We start from the raw sequence: 20,171 nt of genomic DNA on the forward strand, positions 1-20,171 counted from the left end.
GGAAGGGGCTGGGGAAGGTGGGGTGGACATTGGTAGAGGGGGATGGCAGGTGTTATGGTTTAGATATGCAGTGTCCCCCCAAAGTTCAGAGGTGAAGTGACTGGGCTATGAGAGCCTTAACCCAATCGGTACATTAATGTCCTCATGGGACTAACTGGGTGGTGACTGTATGCAGTAGGTGTGGCTGGAGGAGGTAGGTATTGGGGGCTTGAGTTTGGGGTATGTATTTGGGGTACCTATTTGGGAACTGAGACCACGGAAACCGTGAGCCCCATATAAACTTTCCCTCCTCTAACTGCTCTTGATGGGCCTCTTGGCCATAGTGGGGAAAACGCTGACTACAACAGAACCACATGGTCCACTTAAGAAAACCCAGACTTTCTCTGTACATTTGCTGCTGAGAATCCCATGACCTGAAGTGTCTTTCCTGCCACCTTAGCAGACACAGTCCCCTCTGAAAGAAAGAGGAGGGAGGGAGGCCGGCAGCCTCTGGAAAGCCATCCTGGGGAACAATGTGGACTTCCACGGCCTCGGGAGCCGGCACGTTGGGCTCCACAGTGACCCTTGACAGCCCAGGAGGACACCCTTTGGGGGCTGCAGGTGCTCTGCTGGCCTCCCTGCACGAGAGAATGCTCATGTCCTCTGCCAACCACTGTGACTTCAGTTCTTTCTTGAAAGCCTCACACGTAAGCCTTCTTTCCAATTGTGCGAAGTGCTGTGTGCACACACCATGGACCTGCCATGGATTTGCTCAGCTCCTGCTTGGGCTTCTGCTTGGGCTGGGAGCTCAGCCTACAAGCCTCCTGGCAGGTGCTCGCGCGCGCGCGCACGCGCACACACACACACACACACACACACACACACACACGGCTCGTTTACCGTGAGCTGAGCAGCAAGGCCTCCCCCATTTCAAAGTATTCAGCCTGACAAATAAGAACCTGAGGACGGAACACAGCGCTCTGTGCTCAGAGAACAATCCAGACACCAGTCCTCTCCCAGCCAAGACGGCCCTGCTTACGAAAGCAGCACACCCTGCCGAGCATCCACAAAGACACGGGGAGCAAACCCTAGTCCTGCCAGGCCAGGGCCCTTGAAAGCCGTGAGGTTTGAACCGTGTGTTAACAAAGAGGCCGAGGCAGGCCAGGGACGCGGCCTGCAGACTTAAGGCGCTGGAAGAGCCCCCCTTGCCTGTGCAGATCCCTCCAGAGACCTCCAGGCGAAGCCCCGGCCTGGCTGGCTGCATGGGGTGTCCCACCTGCCTGGTGGCTTGTAATTTTAAAGAGGTAAATGGAATTTCAAGAGCTTAGGCAGGGAGCAGCCTGCTACTCACACTGCCTGTGCCAAAAGGGGGCGCAGGGACGTTTGGTGGCTTTTGCTGAAAACACGGGTTCTGCATGTGGCCTGCAGATGCCGCATGGCTGGAGTGGTGTGAAGAGACTCGGCCCCTCTGCCTTCATGTCATGTCTGTCCTCTGCTGCCTTCTCCTTTGGGTCAGAGTCTACCCAGCTCTGCATGCAGACGTGTTGGTCACTTGAGAAAGATCCGTCCACAGCGATGACACGGGCTGACTTGGCCTGGACCTGCCAGCCCGCTCCCTCCCAAGGTGGGCAGGTGACTGTCATAGACCCTAAACCTTGTTGGAATCCACGTACTTACTAAAGGACACACCCTCCAGGGCCGGGTCAGGTGACAACCGCCATGACAACCGCGGGAAGGAGCAGGAGAGGAGTGGAGGAGGTGGCACCATGGTCCTGGAAGTCTCTGGTTCTTGGCGCGTGCTTATCTTGGTAAGGACAGTCAGTACCCGTCACAGTGTCACTGGTCAGTGTCACTGGTCCCAGCACAGCAGCCTCCTCCCGGGAGCCCTGGGAGTCCCCAGGAGATGTGGGGGGTGGCAAGGGCTGCTAGACGTCACCCACAGCAAGGGCCCAGCATAGCCATCCTCACCCTGTCGCAGGGGCAGAGGGGACAGGCGCTGCTCCACCATGATGTCCTCACCTCCTCCTGGAGCTGGAGACTGCGGGTCAGCACGCACAGCCTCTCATCACGTGTAAGACACTGTGCACGCTGACCCACCCTCTGCCTGCCTATGTCCCCTGCTTAGTAACAGGGGCCCGGCCTTGTTCTTCCCTCAACCTGGGGGCATGGCTGGGTACCTTGGCCTGCACCAGGTCCTGCGTCTTCTCGGCCAGGGGGCTTCACTCCCACCCCTGCCTCAGAAGGCCATGCCAGGGGCACTGAAGTAGGGACGATGGGACATCACTGTGTCCTCAAGCAGTGGGTAAACTGCCAAATGTCCCAGAAAAACACTGTGAGAGCAGAATGTTCCAAGCCAACCCTGCCACATCCTTGGTGCTCTGGGTCTCGCCCTGGTCCCCCACTGCCCAGTGTCAGTCCCATCCTCGCTGCCTTGACCCCTACCCCATCCCTGCAGGTCTACCCCCTCCCTTGGGCCCCTCCCAGCCTCTGTGCCCCCAGACCCACCCCAACTCAGGACAGCACTTCACCCTATTGCTCCGGGACCACACCCTCACCCAGCACAGACCCCCGGGCCAGGCTCTGCCTCTGCCAGCTCCCTGTGGTCCCCACTGAAGTCTGTCCAGCTGCCCAAGAAGAGTGCAGGGGCCTGCACCAGCTGCTCCGGCTGGGCTGGGGCCTCTTCCCATCACACCTCGGTTTCTACTGTGTTCCAGATGGCTAACCCTGGCTGCCAGAGGCTGTTACAAGAGGGGACGCAGAGGGGACACAGAGGGGACGCAGAGGCTAGAGACGGCTGGAGCTCGAACTCACAAGGGAGGTGGGAGCCTCACAGGTTTCCTATCTAATGCTCTTCTTCTGGCACTTTCCAAATTCCCATGACAAGTTCCATTCCTGTGTGTGCAAGGGCCTCTCTCTCAGACAGGGGGACTGGTTGGAGCCCACGGGGCAGGACCCCACGGCCTGTTCCAGGTAGCACCCAGTACAGGAAGTGCCAGGGCTACTTTTAAAAACTGTAGTAAAATTCATGCACCATAAAATTTACCGTCATAATCATTTCTGGGTGTGCGGTTCAGGGCACTCAGGCCATTCATGGTGCTAGGCAACTGTCACACCCCCACCCCCAGGGTTTGTCCATCTTCTGAAGCTGAGACTGCGCACACTGGCTCCTGCCACACCCTGCCCCAGCACCCACTGTTCCACTGACGTCCAAGCATCTGTTGCCTCCAGAGACACATGCACATGGCACCCTGAGGCTTGGCTGATGTCACTGAGCCTGGTGTCCCCGAGCGTGTCCATGTTGTAGCCCGGGTGAGTCTCCTGTGGTCCACACGTGCTCCACCTTGTCCTCCCCGTCACCTGTGGACAGTCGTCACAGTCATTTCCACCCCTCAGCTATGGTGAATAATGTGGCTGTGAACACGGACATAGAGATGTTTCTGGGACCTCTTCAGGTCCCTTGGGAGGCAGACCCAAGGTGGAGGTGCCAGACCAGACGGTGACCTCACGCCTCACCTTCAAGGACCTGCCATCTGTTGTCCACAGCTGGAGCTACTTAGAAGCACCAATGCTACTTTGGGGGTGTTTTCTCAAAGCAACTCCCACGTAGCCCCTAGAAATTAAAGTGTCCAGAGCAAAGGGCCAGATCCCTCCCACTCAGGCCTCGAGTAAACACAGGTCCACAAGCCCAGCTCACCCACAGCCCTCTTGTGTGACACTGATTGTGTTTATGTCCCACAGGGGTTTGTGTGAGAGGCAAGACCCAGAGACTCCAGAGCGTGAGGCCCTGAGCAACAAGCAGGCCCCGAGGCTGGGCCACACCCTTGATCGGACATCACCCTTGCCATCTCTGATGCCCATCCGTCATGGAGCTGTCTCTAAGGGCACTGATCTCAGATCAGTCCAAGTGGCCCGGCTGGAAGGAGCCCGCTGCTCCCTTACCAGAAGCACATCCAGCAGGGTTAAGTGCTGGGCCTTGCGGCAGAGCAAGGCCACCTAACACAACCATGCGCCTCCAGGGCACATGTTGTTAAGGCAGCAATGAGTGGTCCCCATCCCCTCATCTGCAGACCAACCTGTTTTCTCATAGTCCTTCCAGGGTCTCCTAAACTGGCCCTGCATGGAGACCACAGACCCACCCAGGCACCATGTGCAACTGTGTGTGCGTGGGGTGCACACAGCCCTTCTCCTGGGCTGGCCGCCCTTCAGCACCGCAGTGGCCACTTTCAGGACATCGGGTGCTGATTTTGGCACAGTGATGCCCTCTCTGAACAGGATGACTCTGACTTACTGGCCCTTCTCCAGCCAGTGGGAAGCCAGTCTCTATTGACCTCCGATGGTCTCCCAGCCTTACCTAATGGGACTGGCCACATGGGGTCCACAGTCCTTCTGGCTTGAAAGTTTGGATTCCAGGAAATTCACCCTACAAGAATGTAGGACTGGGGCTTGACCACTGCTTGGAAGTCCTTCACAGCAGAGCCTCGTCCTGCGCCTGAGCTCCTGTTTAGAGATCTGACTGACCTGCACCGAGGGCCGTCTCTGCAGGGGACACGAAGCTCACAGTGCTGAGGAAGACTTCTGGCCGCAGGCGCCTCCTCCTGTTGGTGACCTTGCTCAGTTATGGGGCCCAGGTAGGCAAGGGGTGTGGGACATGCATGTGCAGAGGAGGGCAGTGCCTCGTCACCGCCTTGGATGGCACAGGCTGGCATGGACACCGCTGTGTCTGCTGAGACCCACCCTAAAGTCCAAGCACCACTGCAGGACAGAGCTGTGCTCCACGTGTCCCCGAGCAAGGTCCTACCAAGGGAAGACCGTCACCACGTGTTTTACTCGGTGGTGAAGAAGGCATGGGGGCCCTGCCAGTGGCCCTGACTCCCAGCGAAGGAGGAAATATGCAGAAACGGACACCAAGAATGATTCTGAGCCAAGATGAAAATCTCCAAGTAAATGCCCACCAATGAGGAAGCTCTTATTCCAGAGGACGCTGCCAGGGCTCGTCTGTGAGTGGGGAAATAGCAGAGCAAAGGACCTGAGGCAGCCAGGCTATTCCTTGATATGTAGAGGAGCTAGCAGCAGCCGGCATGCGAGGGCTGCAGGGCAAATGGAGGTGGCTTGTGCAGGCCAGGCACGGCGCGAGAGCGCCCAAGGCCCGGGGGAGCTGGGGCTTGCTCTAACCCACGGAAGGCAGTGCCAGGGAGGTGAGCGTGGGGCTGGTGCATGATTCCTAGAGCTGAACGCTGGCTCCTCTGTGGCTCGTGCAGGTGCTGTGGAGGCAGAGGGAATGTGCAGCGGCCTCCATGTAAAGGCTGTGCCGCTTGGACAAGAGGAGAAGACAGAGAGGTATGGCCCTCCCCACCACCCCGGTGTTGGGGAAGAGGAGGGACGACGGTGCTGACCAGCGGGACGTGAGGAGCCAGCAGGAGGAGGATCCGGGTGACCTCCAGGCGCTGGGCTCGGCTCCTGGACATGCTGGTGGCACTGCCTGCACTGGAGCCTACGGGGGTGGGGTGGCTGGAAGACCTTGGGGACAGAGGTTTGCCGGCTTCTCGTGAGAAGACCCTGGGGTGGGAGTCAGCCCTTCCTGTACAAGAAGGGGAGCTCGAAATGTCCTTGGGAAAGTGGGGCACCCACCAAGAACCTGCAGCCCAGAGCCCATGGAGCAGGAGGCCTGCTGCCACCCTCACCACCCAGGATGGAAGCTCAGGGGACACAGAGCAGGGCCCAGGGCTCCTGAGCACTCGGCCCAGGTGGAGCCCAGCAGAGGATTGTCAGACCAGGAAGGCGAGTGCGTCCCAGGGACACAGGTGACAACTGTGTCTGGTGTTCCATGGAGCAGCTCAAAGGGCGCTGCCTCCTGTGCCCACTCAGAAACCCCTGGCAGCGCCCAGAGACACCTCCCTGACAAGACCGGCTGCACCAGGTGTGTACCCAGGGTGCACTCTGTGAACTTCAGAGGAGACAAGTCTGCAGGCCCTGGAGGGTGTGGTGAACAACTGTGGAAAGAGCGGCAGAAGGTGCCTGGCACACATGTGGCACAGCTGCAGGGAGGCTGGGCACCGGGTGCCGCTGCTTCCCCTGGAAGGGCCACGTGGCGTCTGGGGCACTCCACGCTTTACTCTTGACGTAGATGCACAGGCTTGGCCAGCGGCAGCTCCAATTTTTCTTTTCAGAGAAAGAGTGGGTCGTATCTACCGGTGGAGATGGCCAATGCAGACAGTGCCGCAGGCTCCTCAGGGACCAGAGCCCTGGGGGACTCGGGTCACAGGAGCACCTTCTGGGTGCTCCACCTAGACCTGGCCGAAGGGGGAGACTCGTGTGAAAACGGGTCCTGCCCTTGGGTCCCAGGGACACTCTCCACGTAGGAGAGGCTGCCGCACACCCAGTCCTAGCGCCAGCCTGGAGACCTGCACAGGCGTCTGGACACAACCTCGGTCGTCACAGGTAGCAAAGTGCCCGAAGCCCGTTGCCTGTTCAGGTCCCCACAATTTCTACTAACAGTGGCTTGATGCCTCTGTCCAAGACACACACGCCTTCCCCACAGGAAGCTGGGCTCCTGCATATTGGGTTGTGAGTAATTATGTTGTTACCGTGTTACTGTATTTTTGACTCTGGAAAACTCTAAAATGTTAATATGTATTATGACATTTTTGATTATAGTGGAGGAGAAAACAATTCCTGGATTAAAAAAAAAAAAGAAATGAAAGCCGTCGTGCCGCATGGCTGACGGCCGCTGTCGCGGGGCCTGCCTGAGCATCTGCAGGCTCCCTAACGAGGGAGACTTGAAAGGCCGCGCTGGCTCTGGCCTGGAGACTTCTCGGACTCGTTACACGGCTTGGCTGGCAAGATACTGGCAGAAAAAAAAAATAGTCACTCCCAGCTGTTCTGTGGCAGGACAACACGTTAAATCTAGACCATTACGTAGTTCTGGAAGCAAAAGAACAGGTGGCAAATGATCTCCAAGGCAGATGGCACCTTTTAATATTTGTATTTGATGGTAATTTTTGCTACTAGAGACCAACTCCTCACTCACACAGCACCTTTCTCACTCACATGCTAAAGAAAATGGCAAGTCACGTCGTAAAAATAGACAGGATTATTCTTAAAAGAAGAGCCACTTCATTTATCCCGTCCTGTGGGGCAGCTGCCGAGTTCAGTCAGCTCTGAGCCCACCTCACCGTTCCTGGCACAAGGTCAGGGCAGGCCCCTGTCTGGTGGCTGCAGGTCTGGAGCGCTCCGGGGACATCCCCAGCCCACTCATCCCGTCTCTCACCGTGCCCTGACAAACAGCTCCTTACGCACTGAGATCACCTCCCCTGGAAGCTCCTCTGCAGTCTGAAGCCAGAGGCCTGAAGGAGCAGGGAGATGCCAGCAGCTGTGGTGGAGACCTGGTGAAGAGGGCGCCTTTCTGTCCAGCCTCCTGGTGGCTCCTCCAGCCGTCCCAGCCCAGCTGTCAGCAGAAAGGGCAGGGCTATGACTGCACACGCGCTGTCCCCAAAGCTCTGTGCTCACCTGGCATAGTCAGGGTGAAAGGGTTGCATTATGAGAGCATGATGGGGTGGTGACTAGGCAGGTGGGGGTGGCTGGAGGTGGCAGGTCACGGGAAGGCTTGGTTTTCCTGGGGCCTGTTCCTCTCCCCGATGCTCCATCCTGAGCTGCTTTCCTCCTCCTGACTTTCTGCCATGATGTCCACCTCACCTCTGACCCAGACTGTGGGGCTGGCTGGCCATGGACTACGTCTCTGAAACTGGGAGCCAAGACAGACCCTTCCTCTGCTAAGCTGTTCTTGTGGGGTCCTTTGGTCACAGGGACGCCCATCTGAATAACAGATAGCACATCTGCAGTGCGCTGTGCCCTCCACTCGATGCTGCCCCCGCTAGCTCTAGCAGACCCGAGCAGCGGCATTCAATGCAGAGAGCAGCTCTGCTCAGCCTAGCCCTGGGGACAGTGGTCCCTGAAGGCAGGGCCCTGAAGTCAGCTGAGTTCAGTCAACCCACTGGTGCAGAGGGGCCAGGATAGAAAGACCCAACCCTGCATGCAGGTAACCTGGGGCCCAGGAAGGGGACAGCACGTGATCAGAGGGCCCCAGCAGGAGGCTGAGGGGCCCAGCAGCAGAGAGGCAGTGCAGGGATGTGCTGAGGGGCAGGCCAGGAGGGGAACCTGCTCTGGCTGCGGGCAGAGCCAGTCCCGGGGCCTCCAGCTGCTCCCCCTGAGGGCAAATATCCTGAGGTTCTCCTGCTCCCTCCTCCCAGAGAGCCTGGTTCCTTCGGGGTTCAGGCTAGAGGAACAGGAACTCCCAGGTGAGTCTGCACCTGCCCAGGCCTCAGTTTCTGGTCGGCAGCCTCCTGGCATGAACCAGGATTTCCTGACAGCAGCATCCCTGAAGTCGGCCGAAGGATCGCTGTTATCACGGGGACTGTTCTGGGGCCAGGGACACGGGCTACTTCCCCAGCCTCTACCCCAAAGATCCCAGCAGTAGCTCCTGAAGTTCCGACAACCAAAAGCCATCTCCTGCCACTGCCAACTATGCCCTGGAGACCAAGATGTCCCGATGAGAACCATGGATCCCACTCTGTGTGGCCTCTGAGGCCATCTGGCTCTTGTCACCAAGCTGAGGGCGTCCAGCTCTCTCATCGGCAGTGGGAATCATCACCTTCGGGTGCACATGGGTGGTTCCCCTCTGGACACCCAAAGCACCGGCGTCCACGACATCACTTCTCACGGAGCAGACTTCCACTGACGACTCCCCTCTGCTCTGGGTCCCCCTAGACCTCCCAGGGACCTCTGTCCTTCTCCTGCCCCTCGCCATCCACCCATTTTAAGGGGTGTCAGGAATTCCCCAGCGAGCTGCTCATCAGAACAGCTGACTCTAAGAGCAGGCTCCCTGCACAGGCTGCGGGGAGTGGCCTGGAAACAGCCTGCCTGAGCAGCCCTGGCCGGCAAGCTGCCCGGCATCTCCTGCAAGCCTCGCTTCTCAAGAGGTTCTCCAGGGGCCTCCAGCTTGGTGTCACATGGGCGTGGCTGGCCTCACTCACTTCTGAGATGGCTAGAAGAGGTGCCCTGGACAGTACTGCAGGTGGCCACCCCTCCAACACCCTCACTGGGCACCCCTGGGAGAGCTGCAGGGCCTGGGCTGCCTCGCAACCCACAGCTCAGTGAGCTCCTTGGTCCTGGTCCACCCCCGATTGCATTTCAACCTCACCCTCCTCGGAGCAGGGCTTTAGATCAAACTTTCAAAGCCAACACCCCCATCAAGGCAGAGACTACAACCCAGAGGCTTGACCTTTTCCAATTGAGCGCGTCATGGTGGCTGATTTGGTCACAGAACCTTTGAAAAGGCAAACACAGAAGGGGGCTAATGTTTATGATGTCATTTCCTAAATGCCTGAGAGACAGAAAGTGAAGCCCCCTGGCACCCCGTCTCGGTTCTAAGATGGATTTCCCGGGATCAGTGTCAGCTGATCAAATGTCAGTGACTGACAGGTCTCAGGCAGCATCTTGACACAGCTGGGAGCTGGGCTCCATACAGGGTTACCCACACACTCGCTTATTTTCCCATCAAACTCCACATGTGAGTTCACTCACACGCGGAAACGCAAACGGGACTTGGTTCTTGAGAGTACATTGACCCAATACTCATCACACCAATGTGGAAACACAGAATGCAAAGCCCAGCGTGGAGAAGACCACTCTAGGTTTGCAGGAGGAAAGGTCCACAGGCCAAACCACTCTATAGAGACTGGGAACCAGGGCACCAGCTCGCCCTTCACCCTGGGCGTGTGACGCCTGGACACACTTCCCAGCCTCGCAGGCAGCGACACAGGCGGAGCGTCCCTCCTCCAAACTGCTGGGGACCTCGAGGGTTTTGGATTAGGGATTTTTTTCAGATTTTTGTACATATGTGATGACACATCTTGGGGATGAGACCCAAGCCTAAAAGGAAGTGTATTTCATGTACCCCTTGTACACACGGCCTGAAGGTTTCATACGATATTTTAAAAGTAATTTTGTGCAAGAAACAAATCTTTATGGTGTGGAAATTCCACTGGGACACCCTGCCAGCACTCCAAAGGGGTGGATTGGGAGCATTTCAGATTGTGGACTTTCGGATCCAGGATGCTATTTCAACCCCCCATGTGTGTCATCTTTCTCGGAATCCCCATTCAGGTGAACAACGAAAACCAGAGCACTCCTGGAGGGCTCACCCAGTGCTGTTCTACCCTAACGGGCACCTGAGGGAACCAGCGTTTCACAGGGACACCGGTCACCAGGCCTGCCGACTCCAGCAGCCACGCTTAGTGAGCACGGGCAGGCACGGATCCGCGGCCAGCCTTGTCTCCCTCCTTGGCCCCGCATCCACGACTCCCAGCACCTCCCAGAAAGCCAGAGTGTCCGCCAGCCCGACGCCCCAGGACAGAGCTCAGGGGCTCGGGGCCATCACTCATCCTGCCCCAGTCCCAGCCTGGCCAGGGAGGGGCGAGTGGCTCAGCACTGTGCTCTAGTGCCACGCGGACTCGTTGCCAGGGCTGCTCTTGCTATTTTGTGTGCCCCACGCAAGGAAAGAACAAAGGTCTGGGTCCCTGCACCGCCAGGCTCCTGCACTACGCCACAGAGTCCTAGGAGACAGCTCAGTTCTTCACTCACAGGCTGAAAATGCAGGGTGGCACAGCAAGGCCTGGCTCCTGGTGGAACCCAGGTGTGTCTGGGCAGTCTGACGTTGAGCAGACCCTGCGTGACCTCAGAAGAATGTCCGGCAGCACATGCACCCCTGGCCATAGGCACTGACCAGAAACCTGAGCCACGGTGGCCAGCGTCCCTGCCTCTCACCGATGGAGGATTCCGTCTGCGAGCAGCGCGCGGCTCTGTGCCTACCTGAGAAGGGGGCCGTCAGGAGCGGTATTTTGATGGGCGCCAATGTCAGGAAGTGGCAGGGCTGCACGCTGGCAGGGGATGGACCCCGGAGTCCCTCAGGGTCCACGGAGACCATAGCGGCGGCAGCGGCTGCAGCGGCGGCTGCGATGGCGATGGTGGGACTGTTGCTGATCGGCTTAAGGCTGTTATGGCAACCACCTGCGGAAGAGGGACAGGTCAGAATGGGATGTGCGTCATCCACGGTGACAGACGCCTGCTGCACCATGTCAGGCACCAGCACCCAAACCCCGCGCCAGCTCCCTCCAGAGAAAGCCCACCTGTGGGCCTCCCTCCCCAGAGGAAGCACTTGAGGGTGGACTGTGCAACTGCATATGCCCTGCAGGATGTCCAGTGCACTGCAGAGCCCGCAGTCACCCGGGAGAGGAGCGAGACCCCTGCACCCTAACAGAAGCAGCCCAGCTGTGATGCACGTGGATAGTGCACAACGTCAGAAATCACCACAATAGGCCGGGGCAGGATGCACCTCTGTGAACCCAGCAACCAAGGATGGCTAGTTCAAGGTCAGCCTGGGAAACCTGGTGAGACCCTGTGTCCAGGTATAAAATCAAAAAGGCTGGGGATGTGGCTCAGTGGTAAAGTGTCCCTGGGCTAATCCTCAGTACACAAGAGGATGAAAGGAAAGAGAAGCCACGGTGACAAGAGCGTGGTCACTGGAGCCATTCCAGGCCACACACATAGGATGGAGAGGGCTTGCTGGAAGGGGCAGCTGTGGGTCAGGGCAGACGGGTGTCCTGAGCTCACAGGACCCGGCCTGTAGCTGCAGGATGCGGCCAGCCTCCTGCCATCAGGTTGTCCCTGGTGAGGACTCGGCCACCAAAGGGATCAAGGACAGTTATGCAATGACTCACAAGACAGGTGAGTGACAAAACAGGCCAGAAAAGCACTTAAATATCTACACCACAGTCACTGACAGGTGCGGCTTGCTCCCGCTCACAGGGACAGAGGCGAGGGCCCACAGTGCACAGCTGCCTCCAGGCGTGGCCTCCCAGAGGACATACAGACTACATTTTTCTCACTTATTTGCCTTCTGTGATAGGTTGATGGGCACAAGGGGAAAGGCAGAGAAGGGGGTCAGGAGCACAGGGAGGAACCACTGGCCCCTAGAGGAGAGGGCCACGGACAAATAGCAGGGAGTGCAAAGGCCCTGTGTGTCCAGGAGAATGGGAGGCAGGTGGAGGGGGCAAGGGGAAGGACATGGGCGATGAGGAAACAGGGCTGGCTGGGGGACAGCAGGCAGTGCAGGTGGATGCCGGTGGACACAGGTGTGTGGTGACTGGGGTGGCACTTGGCGTGGGCAGACATTGAGGGATGGGGCATGGAGCAGAGAAGGGCCAGCCCTGACACCATGTGGATGTCCTGATCTTGGCTGCTTGGGGATGACAGGCAGGGCTTGGTTCAGCCCAGGCCCAGGGACAGTGCCTGCCGATCTGCGTCTCAGAGAGCCTTCCACCAGGATGTCAGACGTGTTTAAAAAGCTGCCCGTGGGGGACTGGAAGTCAGTCTTGAACGTGGACATAAATGTGGCTCCTCTCCTTCCTGTCTGCCCGGTTTCTGAAGTCCCAGTGACGGGCAGACATGGATTCTAAACCTGAGTTGACTTTTCACCAAGCAGCGTTGGGCTGCAGAAAAACCAGCAGAAGGTGCCGCTCCCTCCTTGGCCACCCCAGGTCCCTGCTGGCGCCTTGCTCTGCCGCGGTGCGTCTCCACAGGGGAGAGCTCTCAGGGACACACAGTGACTCACTAAGACCCACAGTTTCCTGCAGGATTCGTTGTCATTGGTGCTGAATGTCCTACGGGTTTTTGACAAACGCACACTGACGCGTATCTGCCACCCCAGCCTCACCCAGAGTCCTGCGGCCCCAGAAATGCCCACACTGCACTTTCCCCCTCCTCCCACCCCCACAGCCCCTGGCCTATCCACGGTGGCCATGTCTTCTCTGAATGCCCTGTGATCAGAACCAAGCCTGGCCCAGCCATACCGACTGGCTTCTGCCCTTGGCCATGTTCACTTAACGTCCCTCCATCCCCCACTGAGCGAGGCGCCTGGGAGCTTCCTTCACGTCTCCCAAGGAACGACAGACAGCTCATTCCTGGTTATGGCTGAGTAGTATTTCACTCCAAGGACGCAGCAGTTACCCACTCACCCACTGAAGGACGTCCCGGGAACTTCCAAGTGTTGGTGATTATGAATAAACTGCTACAACAGCTGTGCCCAGATCCTCATGTGGACATGAGTTTCCAAATCCTCTGGGTAAATACCAAGGAGGGGAATTGCAGCATAACACGGTAGAGGTATGAGTAGCTTTGTAAGAAACCACCGACTCCTCCCGAGAGGCTGACTGCTCTGTCCCCAACAGCCACACACGGCTTGTGGCACTTGCTGTCCCCAGTTCTGGACCTCGTCTGTTCCACTGGGGTGTAGTGGATCCCATCATTACTATGTAGGGATCGAAAGTCAGAGAACGTAAGCAATACTCAAAACCCTACAGCTTAATAACAAAACCGCCCCACAGCATACCCCGTAGATAAGTGAAAATGTCCCCCGGACCCCCCTGAGCACCTGACTGTGCTGCTGTTCTCTGCTGGCAAGGCCCCTCTGTGCTGGCACCACATTGCGGTCCCACTGCAGGCTGCTTTCCCATGAGATATCACAGATAGACACCCCCTTTACCACTGAGTGGCCAGCTGCTGCTCAGAGCCCACTGCTCCTGGGGGTGCAAGTGCCACATGGACCTGCCATACTCACTCACTGCGTCCCAGGTGACGCCCAGGCGAGCAGCATGGCAGAGACCACTGCGCCCCAGGTGGACACCTGCGTGTTTCACCCAGGACCAGGCCAGGGGTGAGCCTCTGCAAGCACCGGGGCAGGCAGCCATCAGTTGAATGACTGATTTGGGGAAAATCTCAACACACTTCCAAGTCCCGTGTGAGTGCTTCTTATTCAAGGTGGCTTCTCCCCCTCCAGAAGTCCTTTCTCCACTGCTTCTCCACAGCTGGCTGTGACCACTGGAGCCCTGCCCAGTGCTTCTCGAGACAATGGCAAGGGGAGTCCTCAAGGGCTGCCCAGGAAGAGGTGGCTCAGAGGACGGCCCAGTCCTGAGCTGCTGGAAGCCCCCAGGAAAGGGCCAGGGGTGGGAGCAAAGAGCAAAGCCCCTCAGGCCCCCTGAGCTGGCCCTTCATCACCCCAGGACCCTTGTCCTGCCCGGCCCAGGAGCCCCAGGCACCAGCCCTAGGGACGGGCCCTGTGTGGACACCTGACTCATGCCCACAGCAGGACGCATGTGTGGCCCAGCAGTGACCACCAGCAGCAGGCCTCTCTTCCTGCCTCTCTGCAGGAGGCTCAGAGCTGCACTGAGGCTGTGAGAGCCCGGGAGGCGCCAGGCCTGGAACCCTGGGCTGCGACGGGGGAGGGGCTGGCAAGGCCCCCCACCCACGGAAGGAGAGGTTGACGTCTTCATGGCGAATGCAGGTCACCATGTGTAAGAGAGCAGCCTCGTGGGATCGGGATGCAGACTGGGGCCGGAGGGGTGCAGCTCCAGTCCAAAGACCAGGTGATGTCTGGGGCCTGACCAGGCAATTACAAGGGCCCGTGCCTGGCGAGCCGCCAGGACACCTTTCTCTCCATGCCAGAAGGGGTGCAGGACTGGCACCTGGCAGGCTCCCAGACAGCAGCAGCAGATGGGGCCGGGGGCAGGCTCCCTCCCGGCAGTGCACCCAGCAGGGGTGGCACCTCCCCTCCTAGGGGTCCACCAGAGGCCTCAGGCCCAGGGCAAATCCAGGCACCTCCGGAGTGCGTCCTCATGGGGCGAGGGGCCTAGAGACACTCCCCACTGTCTTCATCATGGGTGGGGGGCCTGGAGACACTCCCCATCCACCTCCTCCTGGGACGGGGGCCTGGAACACTTCCCACCGTTTCGGACCTGAGCCCTGCCGAGCCCTTCCTTTGGCTCTCCTGCTGCAAGTCCATAAACCTGCAGGAACCCTCTTCAGAAGAGAGGCCACCTCTGTGCTGTCCACGTGGCCTGGACCCTGCCCTGCTCTGTGAGGGAGGGAATGGGCTAGTGAGCTGGGGAGCTGCGGGCGCCTCCTCCAGGTCCCCTGGCCTGCACCATCCCAAGGGGGTAAAGCCAGGGCCTTCACTCTAGGCTTGTGTTTTAATCGGCTCCTCTGACTGGCTCATCCGAGCCCCTGAAGGGCTAAGTTCCTACTCAAAGCCCCTCCCATTGACCAGGTGTCCACATGGTCGGCCATCACCCCTGGGGTGCAGGGGAGACTGGAGGCCCTGCAGGTGGGCTCCATTCCCTCTGTCCTGTGTTGTCGACCACACCCCAGAGGTTGGCAGACTGTGCCAACAAGACCTGATTTAAACACAATTTTTAAAACATGCTACAAGGAGACAGGGAGTGGCAGTGAACACCCAGGGCCAGGCCTGTGGGTGGACACGGTGCTCGATGCTTCTGCTTAAGACAGGCCCGGCCTCAGGACCTCAGTGATGCGCTACCCTTGCATGTTTTGAAACAAATTTGATCCATCATTCAAAATGAAGATGACCTTTAGCAATGAACAGGAAAATAACTAGAGTGTTTTAAACAGATGTTAAGGTCAGAGTGTTTTGTAGATGGAAGTGTGAAGATATTTTTATCTCTATGTGATTTTTGTTGCCAGAACTCATCTGTCAACTAAAGATACAAGCAAGCCTACCTTTTGAATCGCCCTCAGACACGAGCTTGGAAGGAGCACCCTTAACCTGACCGAGCCCCTCGGCTGCATATGGAAATAGAACTCCCTGATTCTCACCAAATCAGCCGATAAACTGATTTTCATGACTTGTGGCTGAGCAGGAAGGACGAGGTCCTGTCTCACTGTACACTTCCTGGAGCTCTGGTCTTGGGGACCTTCAACCTGAAGCCATCACCCAGCCCATCAAGGTAAACAGTGCCTGGCCCTGAGCCCCAAGACACACCCTAAAGCCACAGTGCACCTGGACACGGGCACTTTCACAATGAACAGCATTGCATGGCGGGCAGGGCCGGGCTGGGAGGAAGGGTGGGGCCGCCTCCTGCTTTCCTTCCTCTCTGCCTCCGCAGCACCTGCTTGTCAGGCAGCCAGCCTTGCTGCACCCAGGCCTTGGGCAGCGCTGGGCCTGAGACACAGAGCAGGAGGCACCAGGCCAACAGACGAGCACCCTCGGGCACCTGCTTCTGAGGACACCAGCCAGGAAGCCAGGGCACCAAGGAGAGCCCCACGCCAGCTGCTCCCGGGAGAGCGCGTCTCAAGCCAAGTTGGAAGAGGAGCAGCAGCGCTCAATAAATCGGGTCGACTGATAAATAATAATAACTGGCTTTCCCCAAAGGACTGCAGAAAACCCCTTAGTTGGGTGAACAGTGAGATAAGATAGGACCAGCCAAAACCCTGCTAAGCCAGCTAAGAGATAAACCAGAAATGCCGCCCCATAAGCATCCCTTATGAAATCAATGCTTAAAGCCACAGTCGTTAACCAGGCATATCCCTGGTGGAGAGCTGGAGGAGAGGGCGGGGTGGGGCTCCAGAACCCTGCGCTCAGCCCCAGCCCTTGGCGACCACTGCCACTGCGGCCATGTGAGTCGCTGCCACCGACCTGTTTCTCCAGTTACCACCTGACAAAGGAGCTTCGTCCACATTGATCTACAGTAAGCGCTTGGCCAGCAGCGAGCAGGACAGCTGCTAGCCACCCTGTTTGCAGTGGGGGAGAGAGAGGCTTGGGGACACAAGAATCACACAAAGGCCACAGTGAGCAGTGGCACCTGCCTCCCCTAGTCAGGCCCACCTGGCCGGGTCCCCCTCTGCAGGGCTGGGGCTGGCCCCCCTGGCTGAAGACACACCTTCCCTGTCTGACACACCTGAGGACAAGTGCTTCTCAAAGGCACTCCTTGGTGTCCCCAAAGCCCCCTGGCTGCGTGCACAGATGGGTCTGGCCACGGGCAGCATGACCGGTTAAGACTCTGTGGCCTCAGCAGTGCGGAGGGCAGCAGGCTCTGCAGTGGACCCTCTGACCCATTCACACTGCTACCGACTCCTCCAGCACCGGCTGCCAGAGCCTGCAACCCATCTAGAATGGGATTCAGCAGAGGGAAGGAGGGGAGGGACACTCTCCAGGGGAACCGGGTGGTGGGCGGGCAGGCGCTCCAGACCCTAAATGTCAGGCTGAACAAGCTAAGTTGGCACTGCGCCCCTCAGGGCACCCACAAATGCTGGGCAGTATCCTGGGCTCCCCACCTCTCTAGGCACACGGAGAGCAGCCAGGCCTTGCCCTTGGTCTCTCCTGCAAGAAGGCAGGTGTCAGAAGAAGACGGGTGAGACCTCACGGGACCCAGGCCTCTGTCACTGCCAGAGGCCACCAGCCTCAGGGAGGAGCATGCCAGCATCAGGGCCCTGAGACCACCTGGAGGAGTCATCAGCCGCCACGCTGGGAACTGTCACCCCCAGCAGGTTGCAGAGCGGGTGAGAAGTTAGGGCCTGGACATCTGCAGAAGACTGCGCGGGGGCCCCGCTTGCCACGTCTGCATGCGAGGACACCGTGTGGGGGAGGACTCCAGGACTCAAGGTGGCAGAGAGTCAGGTAAACAGTAGATGTGGTGAGTCCTCGCAGAGGGGAAAACCGGATCTGACAAGCACCCCGTCACGCTCTCCATGCACAGGGACATGGACAGCCTGCCGTCCGCCTCTGCTTAGCAAGTGAGCTCGGCCCCAGGGGAAGTCCTGCAGGCCTCCCTCTATCAACCGGTCATGATTTCTGCAGAAGACTGTGTGAACAGGACACTGGCTTCAGGCACACAGAGCACACACAATGGGCACTGATGAGGCTGTGACTGTCACAATCTAATCATGAGCTTTCAGGGACCTTGAATCAAAACCCTAACACTGGCTTCCCACTGAACCAGGGGTCAGATCTGACTCTAGACCTGAGAACAACCGAGTCCCTGCTCTCTGGGACCCTCCACCAGGGGCACACAGTGACAGCCTGGTCACTGCCGACCGATGTGCCTGCTCACCACGTCCATGACTTCCAGCCTCCAGCTGCCCCGAGTCAGTCCCATAAACAATGAGTGAAGACAGCCCCTCCTCCTGGGGCTGCTCCCAGACAGTGGACACCAGCTCCCTCGCAGCGCCTTCTGAAGGCACCTCCACTCTCCTCCAACACCCACCCTACAGCCATGCCCACGAAATGCTGCTGAGGCCCACAAAGCGAAGGTGCAGCCCACACTCCCTGCCTGCTGCCCAGGGGACCTCTGTCGATGCCCTTTGAGCCCAAGACCCCAGTGAGCCCAAAGATCCAGATTCAGGCCTCCCTCTAAACACGGCTCCCAGTCCCCGTCCGTCCCCTCAGAGGGCCCAGAGAAGCCTCAGGCTCAGGCAGCAGGTTTCCAGCAACGGCCTGGGCACAGCAGTGCCTGGAATGCCCCTGCTCAGGACCTTCAGGAAACAAGGACATGACGTCAGGTGCCACCCAGAGGGAGAGCAAGCGACCCAGGAAAGTGTCTCCCCGTGGAACTCCCCCAGTACAAAGGGAACAGTCCATCAATAAATGTGCCGGAGAAACCTGCTTTCCTATTTTACCCCCCTTCTCTCCCCTGCCTGGCATGTGTTGGGAGAGTGGCCACTGTCTGGCCTCTGCTAGGGTCAGTGAGGAGGGCATGTGTTGCTGTTCTGCAGCTGCAGGCAGCTGGTCCACGCAGCAGACACGGGGAAGGAAGGAGCCTGGAGAAGTGGAAAATCGCCCCATGTTTACCTTCTGCAAAGACCACTCTGTCTCTTCAAAATGATACGCAAAACTGGGCCCAGAGGGACTGACGGAGTCCAGGCAACGGCATCCCCCGGAGACATTCACCCGGGGTGAGGTGGTCCACCGTCCCTGCCTGCATGCCTCAGCTCTGCGAGGCAGCCCATCGCCATGAAGCTGAGATGGGAGGACTTGCTGGTCCTGGTGCTGGACCTCTCCCGAGCCCTGTGGGCGGTGTGCGCAGCCCTTGGCCCTCACTGACTCGCGGGCCACTTGTCTGTGCTCAGGAGATGATCTGCACAGGGCTGCTGTCGGTCCTGCCTCGCTCCTGGCCTCGGAGGGACGCTCTTCCCAGCGAGCTGCTACCTGGCTTCCTCTCTTTCTGAGATGGGGTTCAGTGTGCGGTCCAGGCTGGTCCTGACCTTGTGGGATCAAGGGGTCCTCCTTCCTCAGGTCCCCAGGAGCTGGGGCCACAGGTGCGCCACCACACCTGCTCTGGCTTGCTTTCCACCTGACGCCCTGCTGTTCGGCTCACTCACTCTGAGTCACGGCGAGGCTCCCAAGGCCCCAGAACTAGAGGTCCTGCCGACCCGGGATGTCCTGTCTCCCTCTGCTTTCCCAGTGGAGATCCACCTGTTGGGCTTGCCACCCACCGGCCGTGCTATGTGGACCCGCTCAGCCCTCCTTCCTGTCCCCAGCCACAGTCCAGGTTTCCCCAGATGGGACTGCTGCCTCGGTGGAGCTGGTGGGCTCGCGGTCTCAGAGTGCAGCCCCAGGCAGTGGTGCCTACCCAAGAGACCCGTGGGGAGCTCTGAGGCCCCAACCTGTGAATGGTGCTCCCTGCCCAGTCCCTGTCCTGTCTCATGATGATGGGCTCTGCTTCCCAGCCCCACCATGGATGGTGCAGCCAGGATCCGGGCGCTTCTCCCCAGCATGTGGGGACTCTCGGCCAGGTCTCCTCTGCAGAGCTGACGGGCTAAAAGTCACAGTTCTGATGTATGTCTCACCAGGACCCTGATGTCATGACCCCAGAGGCCCCCGGGGTCCCACTAGCAGGAACAGGAGTCCACTCCCATCCACACGAATGGCAGCCGTGATGTCCATGGCAGGGACACTGAGAGCCCCACATGGGAGGCCTGCTCTCCAGCCTTCGGGTGTGGATGGTACAGGACGAGGGCGCATGCGCTCTCCATGCCAGGAAGGTGGGGGATGCACTCCGCTCTGCTCATCAGCTTAGCCATACTGATTTACTGTTAGTTTTATGGTCTCCTGTAACTGCACAATAATTTGAATATTCATTTTATTAAAACTAGAGATTAATTACACTACCCCAAAGGACAATTGCCGCTCACACTCGGTAGAGCAGACATCCTGATTGCTGCAACGAAGCCAGTCAGAGTGGGCAAGGGGCAGGAAGGCAGGGAAGCAGTTTTCCTCAGGAGAAACAGCCTGGTTCCAGGAGCTCCTGGCCCGGCACTGCCTGCCCACCCCCCCCACCCCCCGTCAC

General features: G+C 58.7%; 1 protein-coding gene across 1 annotated transcript in view; it reads right to left on the bottom strand.

Annotated features, from left to right (window-relative positions):
• The window catches only part of Tcerg1l (transcription elongation regulator 1 like), a 173,623-nt gene that overhangs the window by 121,598 nt on the left and 31,854 nt on the right, over positions 1-20,171 (bottom strand). The window contains exon 5 of the mRNA XM_015498452.2: positions 10,846-11,043. Coding sequence (XP_015353938.1) covers positions 10,846-11,043 — 198 coding nt within the window. The remainder of the gene's footprint in view (positions 1-10,845; positions 11,044-20,171) is intronic.

Source organism: Marmota marmota, unplaced genomic scaffold (genome assembly GCF_001458135.2).
Source record: "Marmota marmota marmota unplaced genomic scaffold, marMar, whole genome shotgun sequence".
Taxonomy (NCBI): Eukaryota; Metazoa; Chordata; class Mammalia; order Rodentia; family Sciuridae; genus Marmota; species Marmota marmota.